The sequence below is a fragment of the Magallana gigas genome, chromosome 1 (genome assembly GCF_963853765.1).
Source record: "Magallana gigas chromosome 1, xbMagGiga1.1, whole genome shotgun sequence".
Taxonomy (NCBI): Eukaryota; Metazoa; Mollusca; class Bivalvia; order Ostreida; family Ostreidae; genus Magallana; species Magallana gigas.
The window spans coordinates 45,241,659-45,263,604 of NC_088853.1; the positions used below are offsets into that span (position 1 = coordinate 45,241,659).

General features: G+C 33.5%; 3 protein-coding genes across 3 annotated transcripts; all 3 read right to left on the minus strand.

Annotated features, from left to right (window-relative positions):
- Positions 1–3,550: 3,550 nt before the first annotated feature.
- On the minus strand, positions 3,551–8,659 carry LOC105337988 (large ribosomal subunit protein bL21m). Its single transcript, XM_011442952.4, has 7 exons — positions 8,517–8,659; positions 8,083–8,188; positions 7,694–7,752; positions 7,404–7,567; positions 7,190–7,242; positions 6,742–6,845; positions 3,551–3,724 (listed from the first exon to the last, which is right to left on the minus strand). Exons 1-7 carry the CDS (start codon positions 8,596–8,598, stop codon positions 3,660–3,662), a joined length of 633 nt encoding a protein of 210 aa, XP_011441254.3. The 5' UTR covers positions 8,599–8,659; the 3' UTR covers positions 3,551–3,659.
- A 2,721-nt stretch (positions 8,660–11,380) lies between these two features.
- Positions 11,381–13,670, minus strand: LOC105338112 (cylicin-2). Its single transcript, XM_020071283.3, has 2 exons — positions 13,610–13,670; positions 11,381–13,119 (listed from the first exon to the last, which is right to left on the minus strand). The coding sequence occupies exon 2, from the start codon at positions 13,107–13,109 to the stop codon at positions 11,547–11,549; it is 1,563 nt and encodes a 520-aa protein (XP_019926842.3). The 5' UTR covers positions 13,110–13,119; positions 13,610–13,670; the 3' UTR covers positions 11,381–11,546.
- A 4,621-nt stretch (positions 13,671–18,291) lies between these two features.
- Positions 18,292–20,591, minus strand: LOC117680541 (cylicin-2). The gene is made up of 2 exons (XM_034465938.2): positions 20,417–20,591; positions 18,292–19,921 (listed from the first exon to the last, which is right to left on the minus strand). Exons 1-2 carry the CDS (start codon positions 20,485–20,487, stop codon positions 18,448–18,450), a joined length of 1,545 nt encoding a protein of 514 aa, XP_034321829.2. The 5' UTR covers positions 20,488–20,591; the 3' UTR covers positions 18,292–18,447.
- Positions 20,592–21,946: the final 1,355 nt, after the last annotated feature.

The following is a 21,946-nucleotide window of genomic DNA, read 5'->3' on the forward strand; positions in this document are numbered from 1 at the left end:
AACACTCTCAACAACATACATGTACATGTAGTGGATAAATTTAATTTGTGGAGTTAAACTTTCATCATTATTGAAGTGTACATTAAACCTTTTACATTTTTAAGGCTAATTCCCCATACATGTAGTGGATAAATTTGATTTGTGGAGTTAAACTTTCATCATTATTGATATACATGTACGTACAAGTGTACATTAAACCTTTTGCATTTTTAAGGCTAATTCTCCATTTTGTTAAAGTTGAACTGTCTGATCTTGTGCTTGATTTATGATCATTTGTTTTGTATTCAGCTTCACAATGTATACACAGAATTCTATTTTATTTCCTGACTTATACATGTATAAATATCTGTGATTCATCATTATCTAAGGCTGTGAGTATTTGACTGACCACTTTTAAAGTCGATTGAATTTGGAAGTTATGCATGTACATACTGTACCTGTAAAATGCAAATTGACAGTCATGCTTTTAGGTGTTAACAACATACATGTAGTAATTTGACATTCATCAAGATTAACTTGACATTCAAGTGTAAATTTGTATATAGCTGTAAAATGTACAAACATGAATATTTAGATTATACATACTCATGAATGTACATAAACTGATTAAGACCATACATGTACATATTCCTGACAATGATTTTAATCATTCGTCAACAAAGCCTTTACATACAGCTACATATAAGTGTCTATGTACATAGTATTAACTGCTCATTTATCGAGTGTGCTATATTAATGGGATTTTTTTTTACTGACATTATTTGTTATTTTATCAGATGTTACATTTTTTTGATTGTTGTAAAGAAGAGAGATGAGATAATAAAACTTCATTCTGCATTGTAAAATTCTATTACTTTCTTCATGCTGGTAACCTTTTAGTTTGCGAGTTAATTTCTTGACTGAATTTGAATGATACTGAATATTTATTGGATTCAAAGAGGTATAGCGCCTTTTTCCCATTATTTTGCTTACACCTGTGTTTGGACGGAAAGTATCTGTTACTAAAAATAGCTTCAGGTACCTAGCTGTCGCAATATGATTTTCGAAACCTGGATACACTGTACTGATTTTATAATGGTTCTGTAACAACTGATTTGTCATAAATTCGGGAAACTCTGTGTATAACAGTAATTGATATTCTAAACCGTGACAAGTTCAAGCAAAATGCAATGGATCTAATAGTAAATAGAGTACATGTATAGTGTTAATGAAGAGATCTACATATACTGGGTGTGCTCATACCCAGACTGAATTAAACAAGATAATTTTTAAAAAAATAACAGAAAAATAGATACATGTAACTTAACCTCTCTATTCTGTTCATGTTTCAATCTAAGTGAAAAAAAAAATTACTACTAATAGTGATTTGATCCAGCGACCACAAAATCAAAAAGACCTCCGTGTTACCACTAGGCCACATATCTAACATTTCAGCAGATGCATTTTCAATATATATGGCTATATACATGATTGTATTAGAAAAGACACTATTTGAAATATTTGTCTAATTTTCAGTACAAAGACCACGTTAAACCAAAACATATTAAAATGTAAACGTGATAAATTAATCAATATCTCAAAAGAATTATTTTCAAGCGAAACAAGTTATGAATTAATTCAATTTTTGTTTCCTTTGGAAATAATCATTTTGATGAAAAATTAAAACTTATGTCTATCCTATCGTGTTTTAATTCCATGAACTTTAAAAGAGGTATAGCGCCTTTTCCCATTATTTCGCCTACACCTGTTTGGACGGAAAGTATCTGTTGCTAAAATTAGCTTCAGGTACCTAGCTGTCGCAATATGATTTTCGAAACCTGGATACACTGTACTGATTTTATAATGGTTCTGTAACAATTGATTTGTCATAAATTCGGGAAACTCTGTGTATAGCAGTAGTTGATATTCTGAACCGTGACAAGTTCAAGCAAAATGCAATGGATCTAAGTGTAAATAGAGTACATGTATAGTATTAATGAAGAGAACTGTTTATATTGGCTATGCTCATACTCAGATTGAATTAAACAAGATAGTTTTTAAAAAAACACCCAGAAAATCAGATACGTGTAACATAACCTCTCTCCTCTGTTCATGTTTCAATTTAAGTGGAAAAAATCACTACTTTGTGGATTCGATCCAGCGACCACAAAATCAAAAAGACCTCCGCGTTACCACTAGGCCAAGTATCTAACTTTTCAACAGATGCATTTTCAATATATATGGCTATATACATGATTGTACTAGAAAAGACACTAATTGAAATATTTGTCTAATTTTCAGCACGAAGAACACGTTAAACTAAAATAATACAATACCTGTAGAACATAATTTTAATCGGATGTCTTTGGTTTAGAGTGGTTTAAATAGTCAAATATCCAATATTTTATTGTATACTAACTACTCTCCTATATATCCCTAACAAAACCTGAATATTTTAATGATGTCGTGCAAGATAATTAAGACTCTTAGAGCATAGTGATAGTGTAATTTGCGTTTCTTTGAATATATTTAAACTAAATATTGTATAATATTGAAAATGTCTGATGTTTGCAAAAGGCTATATTTGAGGCCAAATCGTTTATTAAGTGTGCTATACCTCTTTAAATTTTTCAAAAGAAAATTCTATATTTATTGCTCTCTTTCACACTTGCAAGACTTGGATTTTCCTTCTGTGTAACAGACTGATCTACTACAATGATATACTGATTGTGAGCCAACTCATTGAATTTTTCCTGTTTTTACAACTGTATGAGTAATTCATGCCCTATTCCCATTTGCTTCTTCACACATTCATCAATTATGAAATCTAATGTACATGTATTTATCAACAATTGTACGTTTTCATAACATGAACATCATTTTCATACAGTACCTCAAAAAAGTAATGAGTTTCACTTTCTCTTTGGCGAATTGAGAATAAATTCATGAGATGAGAAAATTTCATCAACTCTCACCGTCAGTAAGCATGTGAAACATGTATGTGTGACTGGCCTTGAGATTCAAATGATGATACATGTACTTACATTATCTGTATAATTTAGCTTAAGAGAGATTAAAGATCATGTAAACTGTATCTTTGCAGAAAATTTTATAAAATCCTCGCCAGCCAGTAATGTATTTAAAGAAAAATGTTTGCTACCTTCATAACTGCATGAACCAGCCTGATTTTATTTTCCCCAAAGAAGGTTATATGTTTATATTAAAATATACTGACAATCCAGAGTGTCCAAGTAATGTATCTTCAAACAATTTATGTCACCAAAAATACCAGTGCAAGTGCTTGGACCCAAAAATGCAATTACCATATACAAAACAGTTTAATGGGTGAAAACTTTAATGAATTTCAACTATTCAAACTTGGGTACATGTTTTTAAAGTCTTCATGTCAACAAATCATGTCGTTGGCAGTGAGTGAACACAACCTTTCTTCAACTGCAATGAGTACACACTTATCCACTTAGTACTAGTCCTCAGCATAGAGTCTTGGCCAGTGATAGCTTGGCAATTCAACGACTATTGTCTGACGATTATCCGACAAATTGGTAAAATGTTTTTACACTATTGTTAAACAGAGTCCTGATGATGATGGAGAGCTTTGTAATCCAATGTTTTGTGTACAAGTACCCCATCTTGTCGTCGGACGGCCACAGAACACAGGGTTAGTCCTCCAGCGAGTTCACCTCTATAGAGTTAATCAGCAACACCACCTGCTGGGTTTTCTGCACTAAAAACAAAAACAATTGTATGAGTATAAATTGGGTGCTGATGGAATTTTACAAGGAACATTAACTCAACCACGAGGCACACAGTGACATCAAAGCATGAATGTGACTGTCACTGATAGTCACTCACTCACTCAGTACAATTCTTTGATAATACACTGAATACAGCACAACAATACATTGATTACAGCATGATAGTACATTGAATACAGCATAACAATACACTGAATACAGCATAACAATACATTGAATACAGCATAACAATACATTGAATACAGCATAACAATACAGTGATTACAGTGAAACAATACATTGAATACAGCGTAACAATACATTGAATACAGCATAAAATACATTGAATACAGCATAACAATACACTGAATACAGCATAACAATACATTGAATTCAACATAACAATACACTGAATACAGCTTAAAGACTGGACCTTGGGTATAAATAGCAGCCAATCACGAAAATGGAGGAAATTTCAATTTTCTTGCCAACTTTCACTTCAGAGAAGACATTTTTGAATTTAAACTTTAATCAACAAAAAGCAATAAATAAATTTTGCTACAGAGCCAAAGTCCACTGAAAGGCATCTTTTGGTAGAAAAAAATAAATAATTGATGCTATATTCCTTCAGAAATTCCAATTTAAAATTATGAAGTGATCAAGAAATTCAAATTTCCTGAGAATGATTGACAGATGAAAGAACCGGCATTTTGTTTACATTTCTACCGGAAATGCTCATTGCTATAGACACATATAAATGGCTGACAGCATGTCTTACTACATGTAACACAAGATAATCCGTTTTATTGGTTTATTACTATGATATCACTCTGCTGATCATAAATAAAGAGAACATGAGGAACATACACATGCTGCAATGATAGTTTTCCCTGCTGTTTTACTCCTATAGTATCAAGTTTCTTTCTCAACTATAAAAGCCGCCTGCCTTTGTTGATATCCACAGACAGACTATTAACTGCATATAAAACACATAATTTAGAATAGAATCATTTTCAAAAACACTGGGATTACTTCCAGTAATAGCTGATCTATGCACGGCACATTAATTTGGATTAGCAGGTCACAATCTTGGTATAAATAGTGGGCCAGCCCATCACTGCAAATGCTAGTCACTCAGTCTTCAAATTGGGTGTAAAAATCTTTTAAAGATTTATACTGGTATTGGAAAACCCATTTGTGGCACAGTATCGTTCAGACTTGTAATGTAGTGTCTGTGTAAACAATGGAGACATCCCTCAACATTCCAGAGCTGACCTGTCTTGGAATGAATATTTCTCCAAACCTTTCTTGCGCATCATCACTTTTGTAGGTTCATCAGAATTTCTTCTATATTCCAATCAAAATGTTGAAAACTTTGTAATTGCCTAATATCCTCAGTGAGCCTAATTACTCCTTTCGATGTTTTTCCGCCATAATTTTATTTTGGAGGGAACTTTATTGCGGCAGAGGCAATTCAAAAGGAAACTCCTTATATACACAATTTTTGTACAACAATCATAAAATAAAACAGTTATATCGTGTTTTATTGAAAAATCTAATAAATAAATTGGATAAAGAAAACATCTCTATGCAAGTATAAAAATTCAGAGTAAATAATCATGATCGAGGTAAATAACATTAACCTCGATGGAACCTCTTTCACAAGTTCCCAGACTTGGTGTCTGATTTATTGACATTTGGCGGGAGGGACTCCCCACAAACCATGTGCAGCTAAAACCGACATAGGGGTGATTGATAGTAATGTTGACCCCAATGAAGTAAAATTGTGAACTAAATTTGATTTTGTAGCACACCTTATAATATTTTAATGTGAGAATGTTTTAAGCAATCAAAATTAAAACCATTAATTTACACTTCCTTTTGGCACCTTTGAAAAAAAAAAGGTTTAATATACATATAAATTTAGAGAGGGGATATGGAAGAGACAAATGGTTGTTCTACATTGAAAGAGACTTGACTGTACATCTGTACCCAGAGTTCCATACATTAGAACTGTGTATTCAAAAACTAACAAGTCTGTGTTTTTTCTTTACAATAATATGAATAATTGTAGAGAGTATTAAACAATCACAGCAGTGAAATCCTTTCAGTTTCGTCTGCTAAAAAGGAGCACGTGTAGGATGCAAGCGAATGCTGATAACAAGTTCTAAATTTAAACAGCTTCTGAGTAAGCCCTGCCCCTCTTGCCATATCAGCTTAATTGCTGTATGGGTGTTAAATTTTCTAGGTCACTCTCGGCCTTTAACAATACACTGAATACAGAATAACAATACACTGAATACAACATAAAAATACATTGAATACAGCATAACAATTCAACCAATGCAATTGTGATTTGCTTATAGCTGAGAAACACTGCTTACCTCGTTTAATAAGTATTTATAAATTGTTTAGATTTATGCATTCAGCTTACAAGGTGTTTATGCCTTTAGCAAAAAATTGTTTTGAACAACAATTAAAGGGGCAGGGCTTGGTCACGATTTTGGTCAAATTCTATTTTTCTGTTGTATTACTCACAATGCTTTAGGAATGCATGTTTTATGATCTAATGAAATTTGAGAGTCAGTTGAAGAGTTATAAACAAGATACAGGGCTCAAAATTCTTTGTCATGTGAACAAGGCTTGTTCCCTGTTTTTGATTATAAAGGTTCAATATACCAGTGAAAAAAATTTTTAAGCTGATTTGTCTATCTTCTTTTTCATTTTAAGCAAAAATAAACAGTTTCAATGTTTAAAACATTCGTTTTAGGTCTAAAACTTGAATTTTTGACTTTGACATTCAAAATGTAAACTAAAGCTTTGTTTAAATACATGTAGCAAAGAATTGTAAGCTCTGTAATTCGCTTATAACTCAACAAATGACACTCAAATTTTGGTTACCTATTAAAAATGCATTACTGAAGCATTGTTAACATTAAAATGGGAAAAATAATTTTTTCACCAAAATCGTAACAATGCCCCTTTAAGTATTAGACGGGTCTCTTACTTCTAAGCTTTCTGACACGCCTTCTTCGCACCATCAGGAAAGACAGCACCATGGGGGACAGGGTCTTCTCTATCACTGTGGCCTCAATGTTCACCACCGAGCGACTGAAACAAAGCATATCTCAATAGGTTGAAGAGTCAGTTTCAAAATCCTTCTATCAGGCCATAGATCTGATAAAATGCTTGTTTGCCCTACCAAAGGATGAAAATTACTTGGCCAAAGTTTTGTTTAATAACAATCTGAGCAGAATTTTTTCTCTTAAAATCCAGTTGTTTAGATATCTGTTTTCCATTTGAGTTTCATACAACTTAAGCGTAAAAACAGTACCAGTACACGTATTTCTCTACCTACCAATCAAAACTTGAACCATCAAGTCAAGCGAGAGAATTTTAATTAGGTGGCCCATTAGTAGTGTGTGTATTCATGTAACCACAACATCAGCACTCACCTTAGCAATGGTCTCCCTACCAGGGTAAAATCTTTGCTGCCCACAAGGAGCACCTACAACCAGAATGATGAGAACACTGAATAAAATAGGAACACATATTATTGTCATATAAAATTAGAAATTATGTACTGAAAATAGAACGTGTCTAACTTGTCAGGAAGACTCCACTGACTTAATAAATCGTATTTATCCAACACTTAGACTCCGCCCCTACCTTCTCTAGCCTGATCCTGGTGCCCACTGAGGGGTAAGAGGATGTTTCCACGACGATGATGTCATTGACCGTGACCTTGCGCTGAAATCCGGCCACATGAACCACAGCAAACAGCCTGCCCAGGTCCTCCGAGTTTATCTGGGTGTTCACCGCCTCCACTATGTCTGAACAGGTAAAAAAAACCATTAAATGACTTATTATATGAAGACACCTATATTTATTTGATTTGATTTATAAATTTTTAAAGAATAATTGTATTACATTGAATGAGAAATGTTTATTGTATATACCCCTTGACTTCTTGACATCTGTTGATTGGGACACAGAGATATCGGTCACACTCTGCGATCTAAAATATAGGATGTTTAATTTGGTGAATTGGTAAGTAAATGTATTTTTTGTTTGATCATGTATTACTTGGATATCAACTTAACCACGAGAAAACAGGAGTGACCATTTAACACTGTGACTGCACACATTACACTCATTTCTGATACTTTTCAGGAAATGAGATATATGAGCAAGGGTTTGAGAAGAACAAAATTTTTTTACAGGAAAACAAATGTTCAGTAAGAATAAATAGCAATTTCTGTAGAGAAATGATTTTGTAATGTATGTATTGTCAGACCAGAGACATAAATAACAATTATTTGTTATTTATGTCTCTGGTCAGACTTACTTGTTGGCCTGACAGACAGACTGTAGATGGAAGTATCTCTGTACGCTGTACGACACAGGGGGTCTGGAAAATGCATATCTGCCACAACCTACGGATCTAATGCTATCTACAACAACATTTTCATGGGTTTAAAGTTGAACCAGAGACATATATATGTATATATTATATACAACAGCTGTACAATGTATGTCTCTGGTTGAACATATTGATATTTAAAATCTAACAAATGCTGAAATTAAGATATAAGTAATATCAATGTAATGCTGTCTTGAATATTTTACCGGGCCAAATGTCTGAAATATACATTCCAACAATACAAAGTCATCGCTTGGAGAAAATTCGGAGGGAAACACTGCACCCCCCTCCCCATTTTTTTTTTTATTCTTCTAACTCTTTTAAAATCTATCATAGGACTTGCAAGCTTATTGTACTACCTGGCGATTTGCTTATAGATGAACAACAATGGGCAACATGTTTAAATAAAGTCTCGCATCTTCTCCATAAATTGACATTCATGTCGATGTTTTTCAATGTGGTTTGTAAACTGGTTCTAATATGTTTTACTGGTGGTCGTCTCTTTAAAATCTATTTGTCGGACCGAGGGCGGGTCCATTTTTACCGGAACAAGACATTCATAAATTATGCAAAATCCTTAGCGATAAGAAATTGTGGGGTTTTCTGTAAATGGGCTGAGATGGAAGAAGTCAAGAAATATACAAATGTACATTGCACTTAACGAGGTCGAGTCAAATTATATCTAATTCATTTGTTTATCATCGTTTTATCATTCCTTTACTTCATTACAATCAGTAAACGATAAACAGTAAACGATAAACGATAAACAGTAAACGATATGGTTTGACCATATATGCAACTAACAAATAGATATTTTAATAGTTTTTTGTTTAATTTGTTTTTGTTTATTCATTACAAAATGACGCGGCTGTACGTAGCTCTAATAACAATTAAATTTTTTTTTTGATAATTTTTTGTCACTTACCTAACGTATGCATATACGATTGGATCAAGATAACAGTTAATTAAGCATGGAACTTGCATGTGTATTTATTAAGGAGCAAAAGAAAAAAAATAACAAAACTTTGAATTATTATGTTCAGCGATATAAGGAAAATAAATACCCGATTTTAACGTCATTGTGGACACAGCATACATGCGTATGTGAGAATTAATTTAAGTTGGACAACACACCTGGAAAAAATCACTCAAATTAACAGTATTTTTTTTATTATGAAAAATATAATGATAAAGAAACTAAACATATGTCAAATAAGCAAAAGTTTGCAGTTTGGGATAAAAAATGAAAATCTATAAATTGAATTCAGTAAGTAAAAAACAACAGCCCATGCGGGATTATAACTTGGAATGTAAGGATCACAAGCCCGACACTTTATCCACTCGACTATATAGTAATTTTGCTGACATGGATAAAATCCTTTCACTAAACCGAAATGTCGTTTCGATCAGAAGTCAACAATTTTGCGATGATGTGTTATTCCACCTTAATCATCGTAATTATGATCATATACGGGAGTTAAGTAATATAACAAATTCCTTATTTTTAAAAGGACATATATGCATGTGTTAATGTTTTCAACAGAATAAAAGAAAATTAATGCATAAAACGACCTTTGAATTCCTGTCACGCGAGACTTTCAATAGTTGCTAATATGTCCTTTGTTGTAAATAAACGCTTATAAAGTACATACATTGTATTATAGAAAAGAAACTGAAAAAAAGTTTAGGATAATAAAGTAAAAAAAAATCCATCTATAACTCATACTGTTCAGACGACGACTGTAAAACTTCTTTTGAATCACTATACATAAGAACTAGAACCTAAGAGTTAACTGTGTAGGGCCTAGTTGTTTGGTCCAGGGCTAATATTAAAAACGACCCCACAAAAAAGGCATGTTGCGGTATATATAAGTTTATAAAAAGTAAATGTTTAACGATATACCACTTTAAAATATTGAATATGTCAGACATGCCCAGTGGTGCTGTATATACACAAAATCAATTGAAGCGCTAATGAGTGCTTCTTCTTAGAAATAAACATTTTAATGTTTTATTTTTAATATTGTCATCATTTTTTTCTTAATATTCATATAAAGAGGACAGAGACACGTATTATAAGTCATAGGAATTGCATAGATGGAGGACATATATGGACATTTGACTTTTGATACATCCTCCTATAATATATACAGTACCTATCAGACCCAACCTAACAGAAAGTAAACCCCAACCAAACCCTATGTTTTCTGGGTCTACTCTGGGGTTACTTAGGGTTTACTAGAGTGGACCCAGAGTAAACCCAGAGTAAACCCAAAGTAAACCCAGAGTGGGCACAGAGAGTAAACCCCGATTAGAAGTACACCCCTGAAAGCAGACGCTAACTGTGTATTCAGAATACACAAGGGACAGAAATTACAGATAGTAGAATGGTAAGATAAAATACAGGTCTGCTTCACACTTCAGTGCATACAGTTGACCACAAAAGCAATTTCCAAGTAAACCCAAAGTAAACCCTGAGTGGACCCAAATTTTCAAAAATTAGACCCAGAGTAATCCCCAAGTAAACCCCAAAAGTAAACCCAGGGTTTAGTTGGGGTTTACTCTGGTGTTAGGTTGAGTCTGATCGGTATTGTATAGGTTTTACAACTTCAAATAGATGCAACTTCTTTCGTTCTTGAGAACTCTTTTATATAACTCAGATTTGTATAAGATTTTTGTATTTCAAATTTCATGATGAATTCCATTTTCACCACTACATGTACACCAATAAGACCTTTTTTGGCATTAAATACTGACATTGAAATCACATCGTAGAATAACATGCATATACTAGTAATTGCACCGTGACGTGCCTTATATTTCAAGGTGACAGTAAGTTTTTTGACAACGACCGAGGAAAGACAAAATCAATAGCACCGTGTTTGTAAAAGGGCTGTATATCTCCTTGAGTTGAAAAACATTGTATTAAGATATACAGAAAAAATATTCTTATTTCAAAACAAAAATATATGAAGTTTTTAAACTTAATAATATAGTTTATGGTTAGAACTCTATTCAGGTAGATCGTACAGATAACTTGTTGAGCATCCAGGCTGGTTTCAATAAGACTAGATAACTACTGGTTTTGTAAGAGTACTATTATTCCTTTGTGTTAATTGGGAAGTTAATTGCTTCATGTACACCACTCAATTTTAAGCAAAGGACTGTCTATATTTGAAAAAGTGAAAAACACAGAAAATTGTTTGATTGCATTTATTGAATTATAAACCGACACTAGTCTAACAGTATATGCACACTTAGTATACACATCGAAAGTAGCATCGACATTTTCACAAGTTCTAATCAGGTTACATAGATATAAAAATTTTCACAATTATTTAAAAAAGAAATTTTATTTCAACAGTTCAGTCTATTAAATGGATCTTGGTCTAGTAGCGTTTGGGGTAGTACTTTTTGTTCCATGGTCTGTAAGATTTCTTGTACCCGGTATAAGGTTTCTTCCCGTATCTTGTTCCCTTTTTGTCGTTTTCCTTTCCATTATTACCGTTTTTTCCATTATCCTTGCCATTTTTGTCGTTCTTTTCACGGCTCTCCGCGCTTTTCCCGCCGCTTTCCTTGCTCTCGCTGCTCTTCTTACCACTGTCATGGCTTCCTTTTCGGTATTTACGTCTGTAATAGTATCCTGCTGATCTTTTCCCTCTGTGTTTCTTCCCTTTTTCCCGACTTTCTTGACTTGTTTTGTCGTCATCTCGACTGACGGACCCACTATCGCTTCCTTTTCGGTATTTACGTCTGTAATAGTTTCCTGCTGATCTTTTCCCTCTGTGTTTCTTCCCTTTTTCCCGACTTTCTTGACTTGTTTTGTCATCATCTCGACTGACGGACCCACTATCGCTTCCTTTTCGGTATTTACGTTTGTAATAGTTTCCAGCTGATCTCTTCCCTCTGTGCTTGTATTTTTTCCCTTTTTCCCGACTTTCTTGACTTGATTTGTCATCTTCTCGACTGACGGACCCACTATCGCTTCCTTTTCGGTATTTACGTCTGTAATAGTTTCCAGCTGATCTCTTCCCTCTGTGCTTGTATTTTTTCCCTTTTTCCCGACTTTCTTGACTTGATTTGTCATCTTCTCGACTGACGGACCCACTGTCGCTTCCTTTTCGGTATTTACGTCTGTAATAGTTTCCAGCTGATCTCTTCCCTCTGTGTTTGTATTTTTTCCCTTTTTCCCGACTTTCTTGACTTGATTTGTCATCTTCTCGACTGACGGACCCACTATCGCTTCCTTTTCGGTATTTACGTCTGTAATAGTTTCCAGCTGATCTCTTCCCTCTGTGCTTGTATTTTTTCCCTTTTTCCCGACTTTCTTGACTTGATTTGTCATCTTCTCGACTGACGGACCCACTATCGCTTCCTTTTCGGTATTTACGTCTGTAATAGTTTCCAGCTGATCTCTTCCCTCTGTGCTTGTATTTTTTCCCTTTTTCCCGACTTTCCTGACTTGTTTTGTCGTCTTCTCGACTGATGGATCCACTATCGCTTCCTTTTCGGTATTTGGGTCTGTAGTACCTCTTTGTCGATCTCTTTCCTTTCCATTTGTAGATGTTTTTCCAGCCATACCGTTTTCTTCCCTTTCCATTGACGCCATATCCTCTGCCTTTTCCAACTTGGCCATATCGATATCCTCCTTTATATCCGCCACCATAGGCATATTTGTCAATGCCTTCGTCGCCGCCATTGTCGCCTCCATTGTCGCCATTCTCTTTTTCGTCACCTCCTTTCCCGTTGTTTCCATTCTCATCATCTTTTCCATTCTTTCCATTTTCACCGTTTCCTTCCTCTTTCCCACCGCCATTGTCCTCTGGTTTTCTTGGATGATATCCCGGCTTGCCTACTCCGTATCCAGGCTTTCCCTTAGGATAGTACCCGGAGGCGGAAATTTCCGCCACAAGGAAAACAAGCAAGAGGCCAACAACTAGGTGACGGACCATTATGAACAACCTGTAACCAACAAAACTTTACTTTATAGACATTATAGCATACAGTTGGCTGTATAGATTCAATAAAAATGCATGCTAAACGTTTCAACTTATACATCTGATTAAATCTAATAAACTTCAGGAATGTTTATCTTTAGTCGGAAAAATATATAGAACAATATAAAGACGGACTGTTGCATCCGTGTCCGAAATAAAAAAAAAAATGGAATGAAACATCTATTTTAGAAAATTTTGAAACCTTAGACCGACAATTCAAGTCCACTTGTTTAGTAAATACATTTGGTTGAATAATATTCCTGTGTTAACACTAAACTACAAAACTTTAACACATTGAGAGCGGTAAAACTCACAATATAGAGAGAAAAGCAGAGAACTTACAATGTCCATACATGTTTGAATTATTTTATTTTTTTCACCAAATTACAACAGTATTAGACATAGTAGATCAACATGTGTAGAAACAGAAGCTACTGAAGGGAGAAGAGACATACCTTGTGATCTGTCGACGATCGGTCGCTGAGGCTGAAGTCTGTCTCCACGGTTTATATAGCAGGGCCCTTATACTGGGTTTTACCGCAAAAAAGATAATGTAAACAAATGCAGTCACCGTATGAAGGCCGCAGCGGGAGAATGTCACATTAACATGGGTCAAAGAAACTCTTCTTTTTTTCTACCTTTAGTTTCAATGCTGTATATGATTTCTCATTTATTTCTATTATTTTGAAATGAAAGATGCCATGTCATAATGATTAGATTGCATCATTGCAGTGATAATGCTTCATAATGTTTGTCTCTTGCACGTAGCCTATAGCTACTGATTTGCATAAAATTCAAACTTTATGTAATTGTATAAAATGTCTTAAGACCACACTTAAATTATAGCTACATGCAATATTTTTTGGAAAGAATATTTGAAATTTGAAAAAAAAAACACAACATGTCCAAAATGTATTTTATACAAATGGTGTATCTACAACAGATTAAATTAAGAATTAAAAAAAAGGAATTCATTTTGTCCATATATGTTTAATTAAGTAGTTTGGAACAGTACATAAGTATTTCTCTAAGTACGGTGTGTTTTCTATATGTTATTTTAGTTCTCTGGATGAGAGTTGCGTAACGAAAACTATACAACAAATAACCGTTATACACATGCACCTGGCATTGTATATTTTTACCCATAATAAAGATAAATATCCTATATCTAATAATACACAAAGTATTACCCATCGCCGCCATCTTAGATTTATTTCAAACTGCCACATCAGGTGAAAATTCATCAGTAAAATTATTTTGCGATCCTCTACGTCTCCTGATCGGTTAGTCAACATCTAAGCTTGCAACCAATTTAACCAAAACAGTGCATTAGGACGGTCATAATAAAACTCACCCCTCAGTATACATCTACTGCCTTAGATTAGCGACAAAAGGCAAAAGGGTGAACGGAAGTTGACATAATTGCGATATAATTTGGGTAATCTATTCCAAATACATGTATAGCACTGATTAAATTATTCAAAAAGCGTCAATTTTGAATTCGATCATCATACGAGTTAAAATTAAGAAATGGGATACAATAAACAATAACTCTTATTACACAAAGCTTATTCAACTGTATAAATAAATGTTTATATTTTGAAATATCGTAACAAACACACGGTGCAGGGAAATCTCTTTTATATTAAAAAAACCCAACTTCCTTCCACCCTTTTAGACATTTATCGCATGTCCGAGGCAGATGATGAAAATTGAGGGGTGATTTTAATTAATGGCAGTTGTAATGCACCGTTTTGGTTGAGTTGCTTAAGCTTAGTTGAATGACCTAACAGGAGACGAAAAGGATCGCAAAATAATTCTACCGATGAGTTTCAAGCAAAACTTCCAGCCGATGTGACAGTTTAATTTGAAAAAATCCAAGTGGCGCCGATGGGTAACTTTTGAATTATTAGATATAGGGTATTTATTTTTATTAAGAGAAAAATATAAAAGGTCAGGTGCAGGCTTGGGGTAATGCTAAATGTAATGGTAATGCATTGCAATGCATTACATGTTTTCAAAGTAATGCTAGTAATGTGTATTGCCACAACATTAGCATTACAAGAAATGGTAATGTAATGCATTGCTTTCCAAAATCTAGTGTAATGCTGGCATTACGTTGCATAACTATGCTTATGTATGCATGTTCACTTTAGAAAATGTGATGAATAAATGAATAGCTGAAATTGAACTTGATTAAATTTATTTTAAAGAAGAAAGAAATAATTCTTGAGATAAAATGTTTAGTTGTATTATTAAAAAAGATTTTTTAAATTCATTTTTGAATTGTTAATATTACTAGATGTAACAAAATTTCATAACATTTTTAAGAGTGTTGTTATTCAGAGTTCTAAATCATTTAAACAATTTACTCCAATTAGTGTGCACTTCAGTCCCAGCTTCCACTGCTCCTGTAGAACGTTTATTTAGTATAGCTGGGAAGATTTCAAACTAATAGGATGCAGTTAAAAGATGAACCCTTTGAAACTTTGATCATAAAGTGCAACAGCAATCTTTTGTCCTTAAGTGTTCTCAGTTTTAAAAAATATGATTAAACTATATTAGGAAATATAACTGGGAAAAACCCTCTGTTTATGAATTAATACAATTAAGTGTCCAAAATTATAAAGATTTGTGTAATCTGGGAAAATATCTCTATCTATTCAGCTTTTAATAACCGCAACATTATTCCATAAATTGTTTTTTGTTATGCATGTAATTCTGTGTCTCTATATCCGACATTGTAACATGCCAAATGTCTATAAATATTGTTTTACTTATGTAATATGTTGTTCATAATGCCACAAGATGATTATATATTGAGCAAATAAAGAATGAATCTTGTATAAGTCACTGAATTTTGAACCTGATACTGAACATGAATCTGTAGATATGTTAAAGAATGTTTTATATTTGAAACATTTTCAAACATCTTTATAAGCTTTACTTTTTAAAAACAAAATAATGGTAATTCATTACTTTACTCATGTAATGGTAATGTAATGCATTACTTCAAGAAAATCAAGTAATGGTAAGGGTAATTTAATGCCCAAATTCATGAAGTAATGATAATGTAATGCATTACTTTACAATGTAATTCGCCCCAAGCCTGGTCAGGTGCCTCAGCCTTAATGTAGTGATCACACGAAATTAGATTTAAATTGATGGTATTGTTCTTTTTATATTCATTTATTGTTGAACTGGGAAAAAGGCATGATTTTCTCGTCGACAACATCAAGATCTGTTACAATGAATTAGAAAAAAAAACCACTCATTGGTGGGGTGTGAATTGAAAATTAATCCTTAAGCATTAGAAGTAACGTGTGTTTTGGGTAAGACACATATCATGTTGTAATGTTGCTGTGTGTTCCTTGTATTATTGTTTTTCTGATATTGTATTGATTTGATATTATTTTCGAGAGTTGGTGACAGTGGATTGAAATAATACCCAATTATACATGTATAAGGAAAATAAGTATCATGGCTTTAATATTGATGCTTATTTTGATGTTGTAATACTTTGTACTTAAGAGGATCGTTGATTGTGTTTAAGGATCTGTTACATAATTTTATCACGATAAACAATTTTTACATCTTTGTATCTCGACGCGATTTTATCATTTTCATTCGATCATTATGTCATATAAACAAAAATATGAAGCAAATATAATTTACTGTTTTCAAAATTGTGATATGTTTCCATAACGTTGAAAATCATTCTGCTTCTTAATTATTGCATAATGTTAGGGACATGTACAAGAATAATGAGAAATATTATGAATATTTTAATTGTTTTACAATGGATTATTTTAAATTTGGACTGTAGATTTGCATCTTGTTTTTATTTTTTGTGATCAATAAATATTATTTGAAAAAAAAGTAAAATAGAAAAAAGATCCTAGATTTTCATCACGTCTTCCCAGTTAATGACTTTAAAATACAATGAATAAATTGATTCGGGCTAGGTCAAACAAATGATCACACTTTTGCAAATGCTAACATGTTTAAATATTAATGATATGTGTCATCTCGTAGACATTTCATTTGTATGAGTAAATGGAAGCAATTTTTTATTTTACAAATAAACCTCTATTATGTAAAGAATTATTTTGAAATGAAAACAAATGAGAGTATTGCATAAGCTTATACACGTCCCCTACCGGTTTGTGGAAATTGTGAAAACAATGCACTGTTATGCAGAATATCGAACCCGAACATCAAAAAATTGGAATATAAAAAAATAAATTTTCTCGAAAATATGTCAACCAGACGCTACAAAAGTGTAAACTTGATCTGTAGTCTGACATTTTGAAGCTGTTCAGCAAATTTCATATTATTCCTCAAACGCATAAAGAAAAAAGGTGATGAAAACTAAAGTGGGACAGCCAGACGGACGGACAGACGGACAGACAAACAGACGGACGGACTGACGGACTGACGGACGCAGAAGAAAGCTATAGATCCCTCCGATGAAAACCTGTAGGGGACTAATAAGTTTTTGAAAACGACTAAGGAAAGAGAAAATCATCAGTACGATGTTTTGTTAAAAGGACTATATTTATAACCCCTACTCGTGCCTCAACAGACGGTTTAATTTAATATCCAGTGTACTGTGATATATTATTCTTTAAATACCGATATACATTACGCAACAATATCTCTATAGCAGTTCACCAGGATAGAGAACTTGATTGGTCACGTTATCGATTTGATCACGTAGCAACCAAGTTCATATCCCGGTGAACTTAATAATATTGCTGTTTATTACTTTATTTACATTTAAAAAAGGCAACCCTTCAAAATTGTTTAAATTATCATGTTTTTTTGTTTACAGTAATAGTGCTACCAACAAGAGATAAGCGCGTCGATAATCATTGTGACGTCATGAAAAAGTTCACTCAAAACTTTCGCTACTCTATAGCTTCATAAAAGGAAACATACCGGTATTTACAAGTATATATATATATATATATATATATATATATATATATATATATATATATATATATATATATATATATATATATATATATATATATATATATAATTTTCAATTAGAAATAAAGAACTGTCTCTGTTTGATAAAATAGAAAAAAAACAGAGAATTGTTTGATTGCGTTTATTGAATTATAAACCGACACTAGTCTTACAGTATATGCACACTTAGTATACACATCGAAAGTAGCATCGACATTTTCACAAGTTCTAATCAGGTTACATAGATATTGAGTTTTTCACAATTATTTAAATATTTTTTTATTTCAACAGTTCAGTCTATTAAATGGATTTTGGTCTAGTAGCGTTTGGGGTAGTACTTTTTGTTCCATGGTCTGTAAGATTTTTTGTACGATTTTCCGTATCGATATTTCTTGTACCCGGTATAAGGTTTCTTCACGTATCTTGTTCCCTTTTTGCCGTTTTTCTTACCATTATTACCGTTTTTTCCATTATCCTTGCCATTTTTGTCGTCCTTTTCACGGCTCATCGAGCTTTTCCCGCCACTTTCTTTGCTCTCGCTGCTCTTCTTACTACTGTCTCGGCTGACAGATCCATTGTCATCGCTTCCACCCCCTGTCTTTCCACTCGGCTTGTAACCGCCTTTCCCGCCATATTTGCCAAATCGATATTTACGTCTATAATAATTCCCAACTGATCTCTTCGGTCTATATCCTTTTTTAGAATAGCTCCTTACTGGATAGCCAGATTTTTTGTATGACCGTCTTCTGTAACTTTTTCCTACGCTTTTCCCGTCACTTTCCTTGCTTTCTTGACTTGTTTTGTCGTCATCTCGACTGACGGATCCACTATCGCTTCCTTTTCGGTATTTACGTCTGTAATAGTATCCTGCTGATCTTTTCCCTCTGTATTTCTTCCCTTTTTCCCGACTTTCTTGACTTGTTTTGTCGTCATCTCGACTGACGGACCCACTATCGCTTCCTTTTCGGTATTTACGTCTGTAATAGTATCCTGCTGATCTTTTCCCTCTGTATTTCTTCCCTTTTTCCCGACTTTCTTGACTTGTTTTGTCGTCATCTCGACTGACGGACCCACTATCGCTTCCTTTTCGGTATTTACGTCTGTAATAGTATCCTGCTGATCTTTTCCCTCTGTATTTCTTCCCTTTTTCCCGACTTTCTTGACTTGTTTTGTCGTCATCTCGACTGACGGACCCACTATCGCTTCCTTTTCGGTATTTACGTCTGTAATAGTATCCTGCTGATCTTTTCCCTCTGTATTTTTTCCCTTTTTCCCGACTTTCTTGACTTGTTTTGTCGTCATCTCGACTGATGGATCCACTGTCGCTACCTTTTTGGTATTTACGTTTGTAGTATCTCTTTGTCGATCTCTTTCCTTTGGATTTGTAGATGTTTTTCCAGCCATACCGTTTTCTTCCCTTTCCATTGACGCCATATCCTCTGCCTTTTCCAACTTGGCCATATCGATATCCTCCCTTATATCCGCCACCATAGGCATATTTGTCAACGCCTTCGTCGTCGCCGCCATTGTTGACTTCATTGTCGCCATTCTCTTTTCCGTCACCTCCTTTCCCGTTGTTTCCATTCTCATCATCTTTTCCATTCTTTCCATTTTCACCGTTTCCTTCCTCTTTCCCACCGCCATTGTCCTCTGGTTTTTTGGGATAATATCCCGGCTTGCCTACTCCGTATCCAGGCTTTCCCTTAGGATAGTACCCGGAGGCGGAAATTTCCGCCACAAGGAAAACAAGCAAGAGGCCAACAACTAGGTGACGGACCATTATGAACAACCTGTAACCAACAAAACTTTACTTTATAGACACTATAGCATTAAGGTGGATTGAAATGATAATGCATGCTGAACATTCTAACTTACACATTTTTAACAAATATAATCAAATTCAATAATGCTTATCTTTAGACGGAAAAATCAATAGAACAAAATAAGGACTGACTGTTGCATCCGTGTTTGAAAGTAGTAAACAAAAACCAATTGAATAAAACATCTTTTTTTTTGGAAAATGTTAAAACCTTATAAAGACAATTCAAGTCCATTTGAGTTGTAAATATGGTTATATTACAATTTTGTGTAAACACCATGCAAATTACAACAGTTTAACAAGAAGAGAGCGAGAAAAAACTCACAGTATAAAGAGAAAAGCAGAGAACTTACAATGTCTATACAAGTTTGAATTTTTTTTATTTTAACACCAAATTACAACAGTATTAGACATAGTAGATCAAGATGTGTAGAAACAGAAGCTACTGAAGAGAGAAGAGACATACCTTGTGATCTGTCGACGATCGGTCGCTGAGGCTGAAGTCTGTCTCCACGGTTTATATAGCAGGGCCCTCATACTGGGTTTTACCGCAAAAAGATAATGTAAACAAATGCAATCACCGTATGAAGGCCGCAGCGGGAGAATGTCACATTAACATGGGTCAAAGAAACTCTTCTTTTTTTCTACCTTTAGTTTCAATGCTGTATATGATTTCTCATTTATTTCTATTATTTTGAAATGAAAGATGCCGTGTTGTAATGATTAGATTGCATCATAGTAGCCATCAGCTTCAATATGTTTGTCTCTTGCACGTAGCCTATAGCTACTGATTTGCTAAACTTCAAACTTTATGCAATTGTATAAAATGTTAAGGACCATACTTATATTATATGGCTACATGGAATATTTTTTGGATAGAAAATGTGAATGTTTAAAAACTTAATATCTAAAGCAACCCAATAACTTGTCTATAAAGCATTTTGTACAAATGGCTAAAACATGCTACATTTTAAAACAAGAGAATGGTGGGACACGTATGAAATTTTCTGCAACAGTTACAGATTTGAACAAAATCAAAAGAATCCATTCTGGCCCTAAGTAAGCTAAAACAATACACATGTACATGTATTTCTCTAAATGTTATAGGTTTTCAATGTATTATCATTTTAATTCTCTGGGTGATTGTGACGTAACAATAACGTAAAACAACCGTTAAACAGTGATCACATGAGGCAAGGTTTAAATAATGAAACATATAATGAGATTGTTTTCTACAAATTTATTTATTGCTGAAAAAGGAAAAAACCGTATTATTTTCTCTTCGACAATCGTTGATATTCTGGTCCATTGATATAGCAAAAAAACATATTGGTGAAGTTTGATTTAAAAATTAATCCTTACCAATAAGCGAGACCGGGGTTTATTTGGGGTAAGACATACAACATGTAGTTCTATTTGCAGTTCTTTGTTCAATATTAATTGTTCTTAAATTGTATTGATATGATATTAATTTTGAGAGTTGAAGAGATTGGATTGAAATGGTATTCAATAACTATAGGAAAATAAGTATAGCCTTTTATAACGATTGTTTATTTTTGTGTTGCGATAATAGAGAATCAATGATTGTTTTTGAGGATCTGTAATATTGTTGTATCAGTGTAGATAATTTTCCTAATATTAGTACATTGTACCTTTGATTTTAATTCGGCGCGATTTGGTTATTTTCCAATTATTCTGTCGTATTGATACAAATATCCAACAAAAGTAATCTTCTTTGATGCAACAAAAATTGTGATATATGTTTCTTATGTTAAAACCAATTATGTTTCATGATTAGTTGCATAAAGTATGAAAATAATGCGAAAAAAGTGTGTCAATTTGGTTCACAATGGATTTTTTTCAAGTCTTTCCAGTGACTACCTTCATAATAAATTCGAATAAATTACTGCAAGGTCACACAAATGATTACACCTTTACAACAGCTAATATGTTTAAATATTAATGATAAAAGCGGCTTCTCCTTGGCATTTTGTTT

Coding starts and splice junctions, on each gene's coding strand:
- LOC105337988 (XM_011442952.4), bottom strand. CDS start 8,598: ATGAATGTCAATTTATGGAGAAGATGCGAGACTTTATTTAAACATGTT. Junction 7,753..8,082: donor TCTGTCTGTCAGGCCAACAA/GTAAGTCTGACC, acceptor CCTATATTTTAG/ATCGCAGAGTGTGACCGATA. Junction 7,243..7,403: donor CCAGGATCAGGCTAGAGAAG/GTAGGGGCGGAG, acceptor TTCTGGTTGTAG/GTGCTCCTTGTGGGCAGCAA.
- LOC105338112 (XM_020071283.3), bottom strand. CDS start 13,109: ATGGTCCGTCACCTAGTTGTTGGCCTCTTGCTTGTTTTCCTTGTGGCG.
- LOC117680541 (XM_034465938.2), bottom strand. CDS start 20,487: ATGAGGGCCCTGCTATATAAACCGTGGAGACAGACTTCAGCCTCAGCG. Junction 19,922..20,416: donor GATCGTCGACAGATCACAAG/GTATGTCTCTTC, acceptor TGTTGGTTACAG/GTTGTTCATAATGGTCCGTC.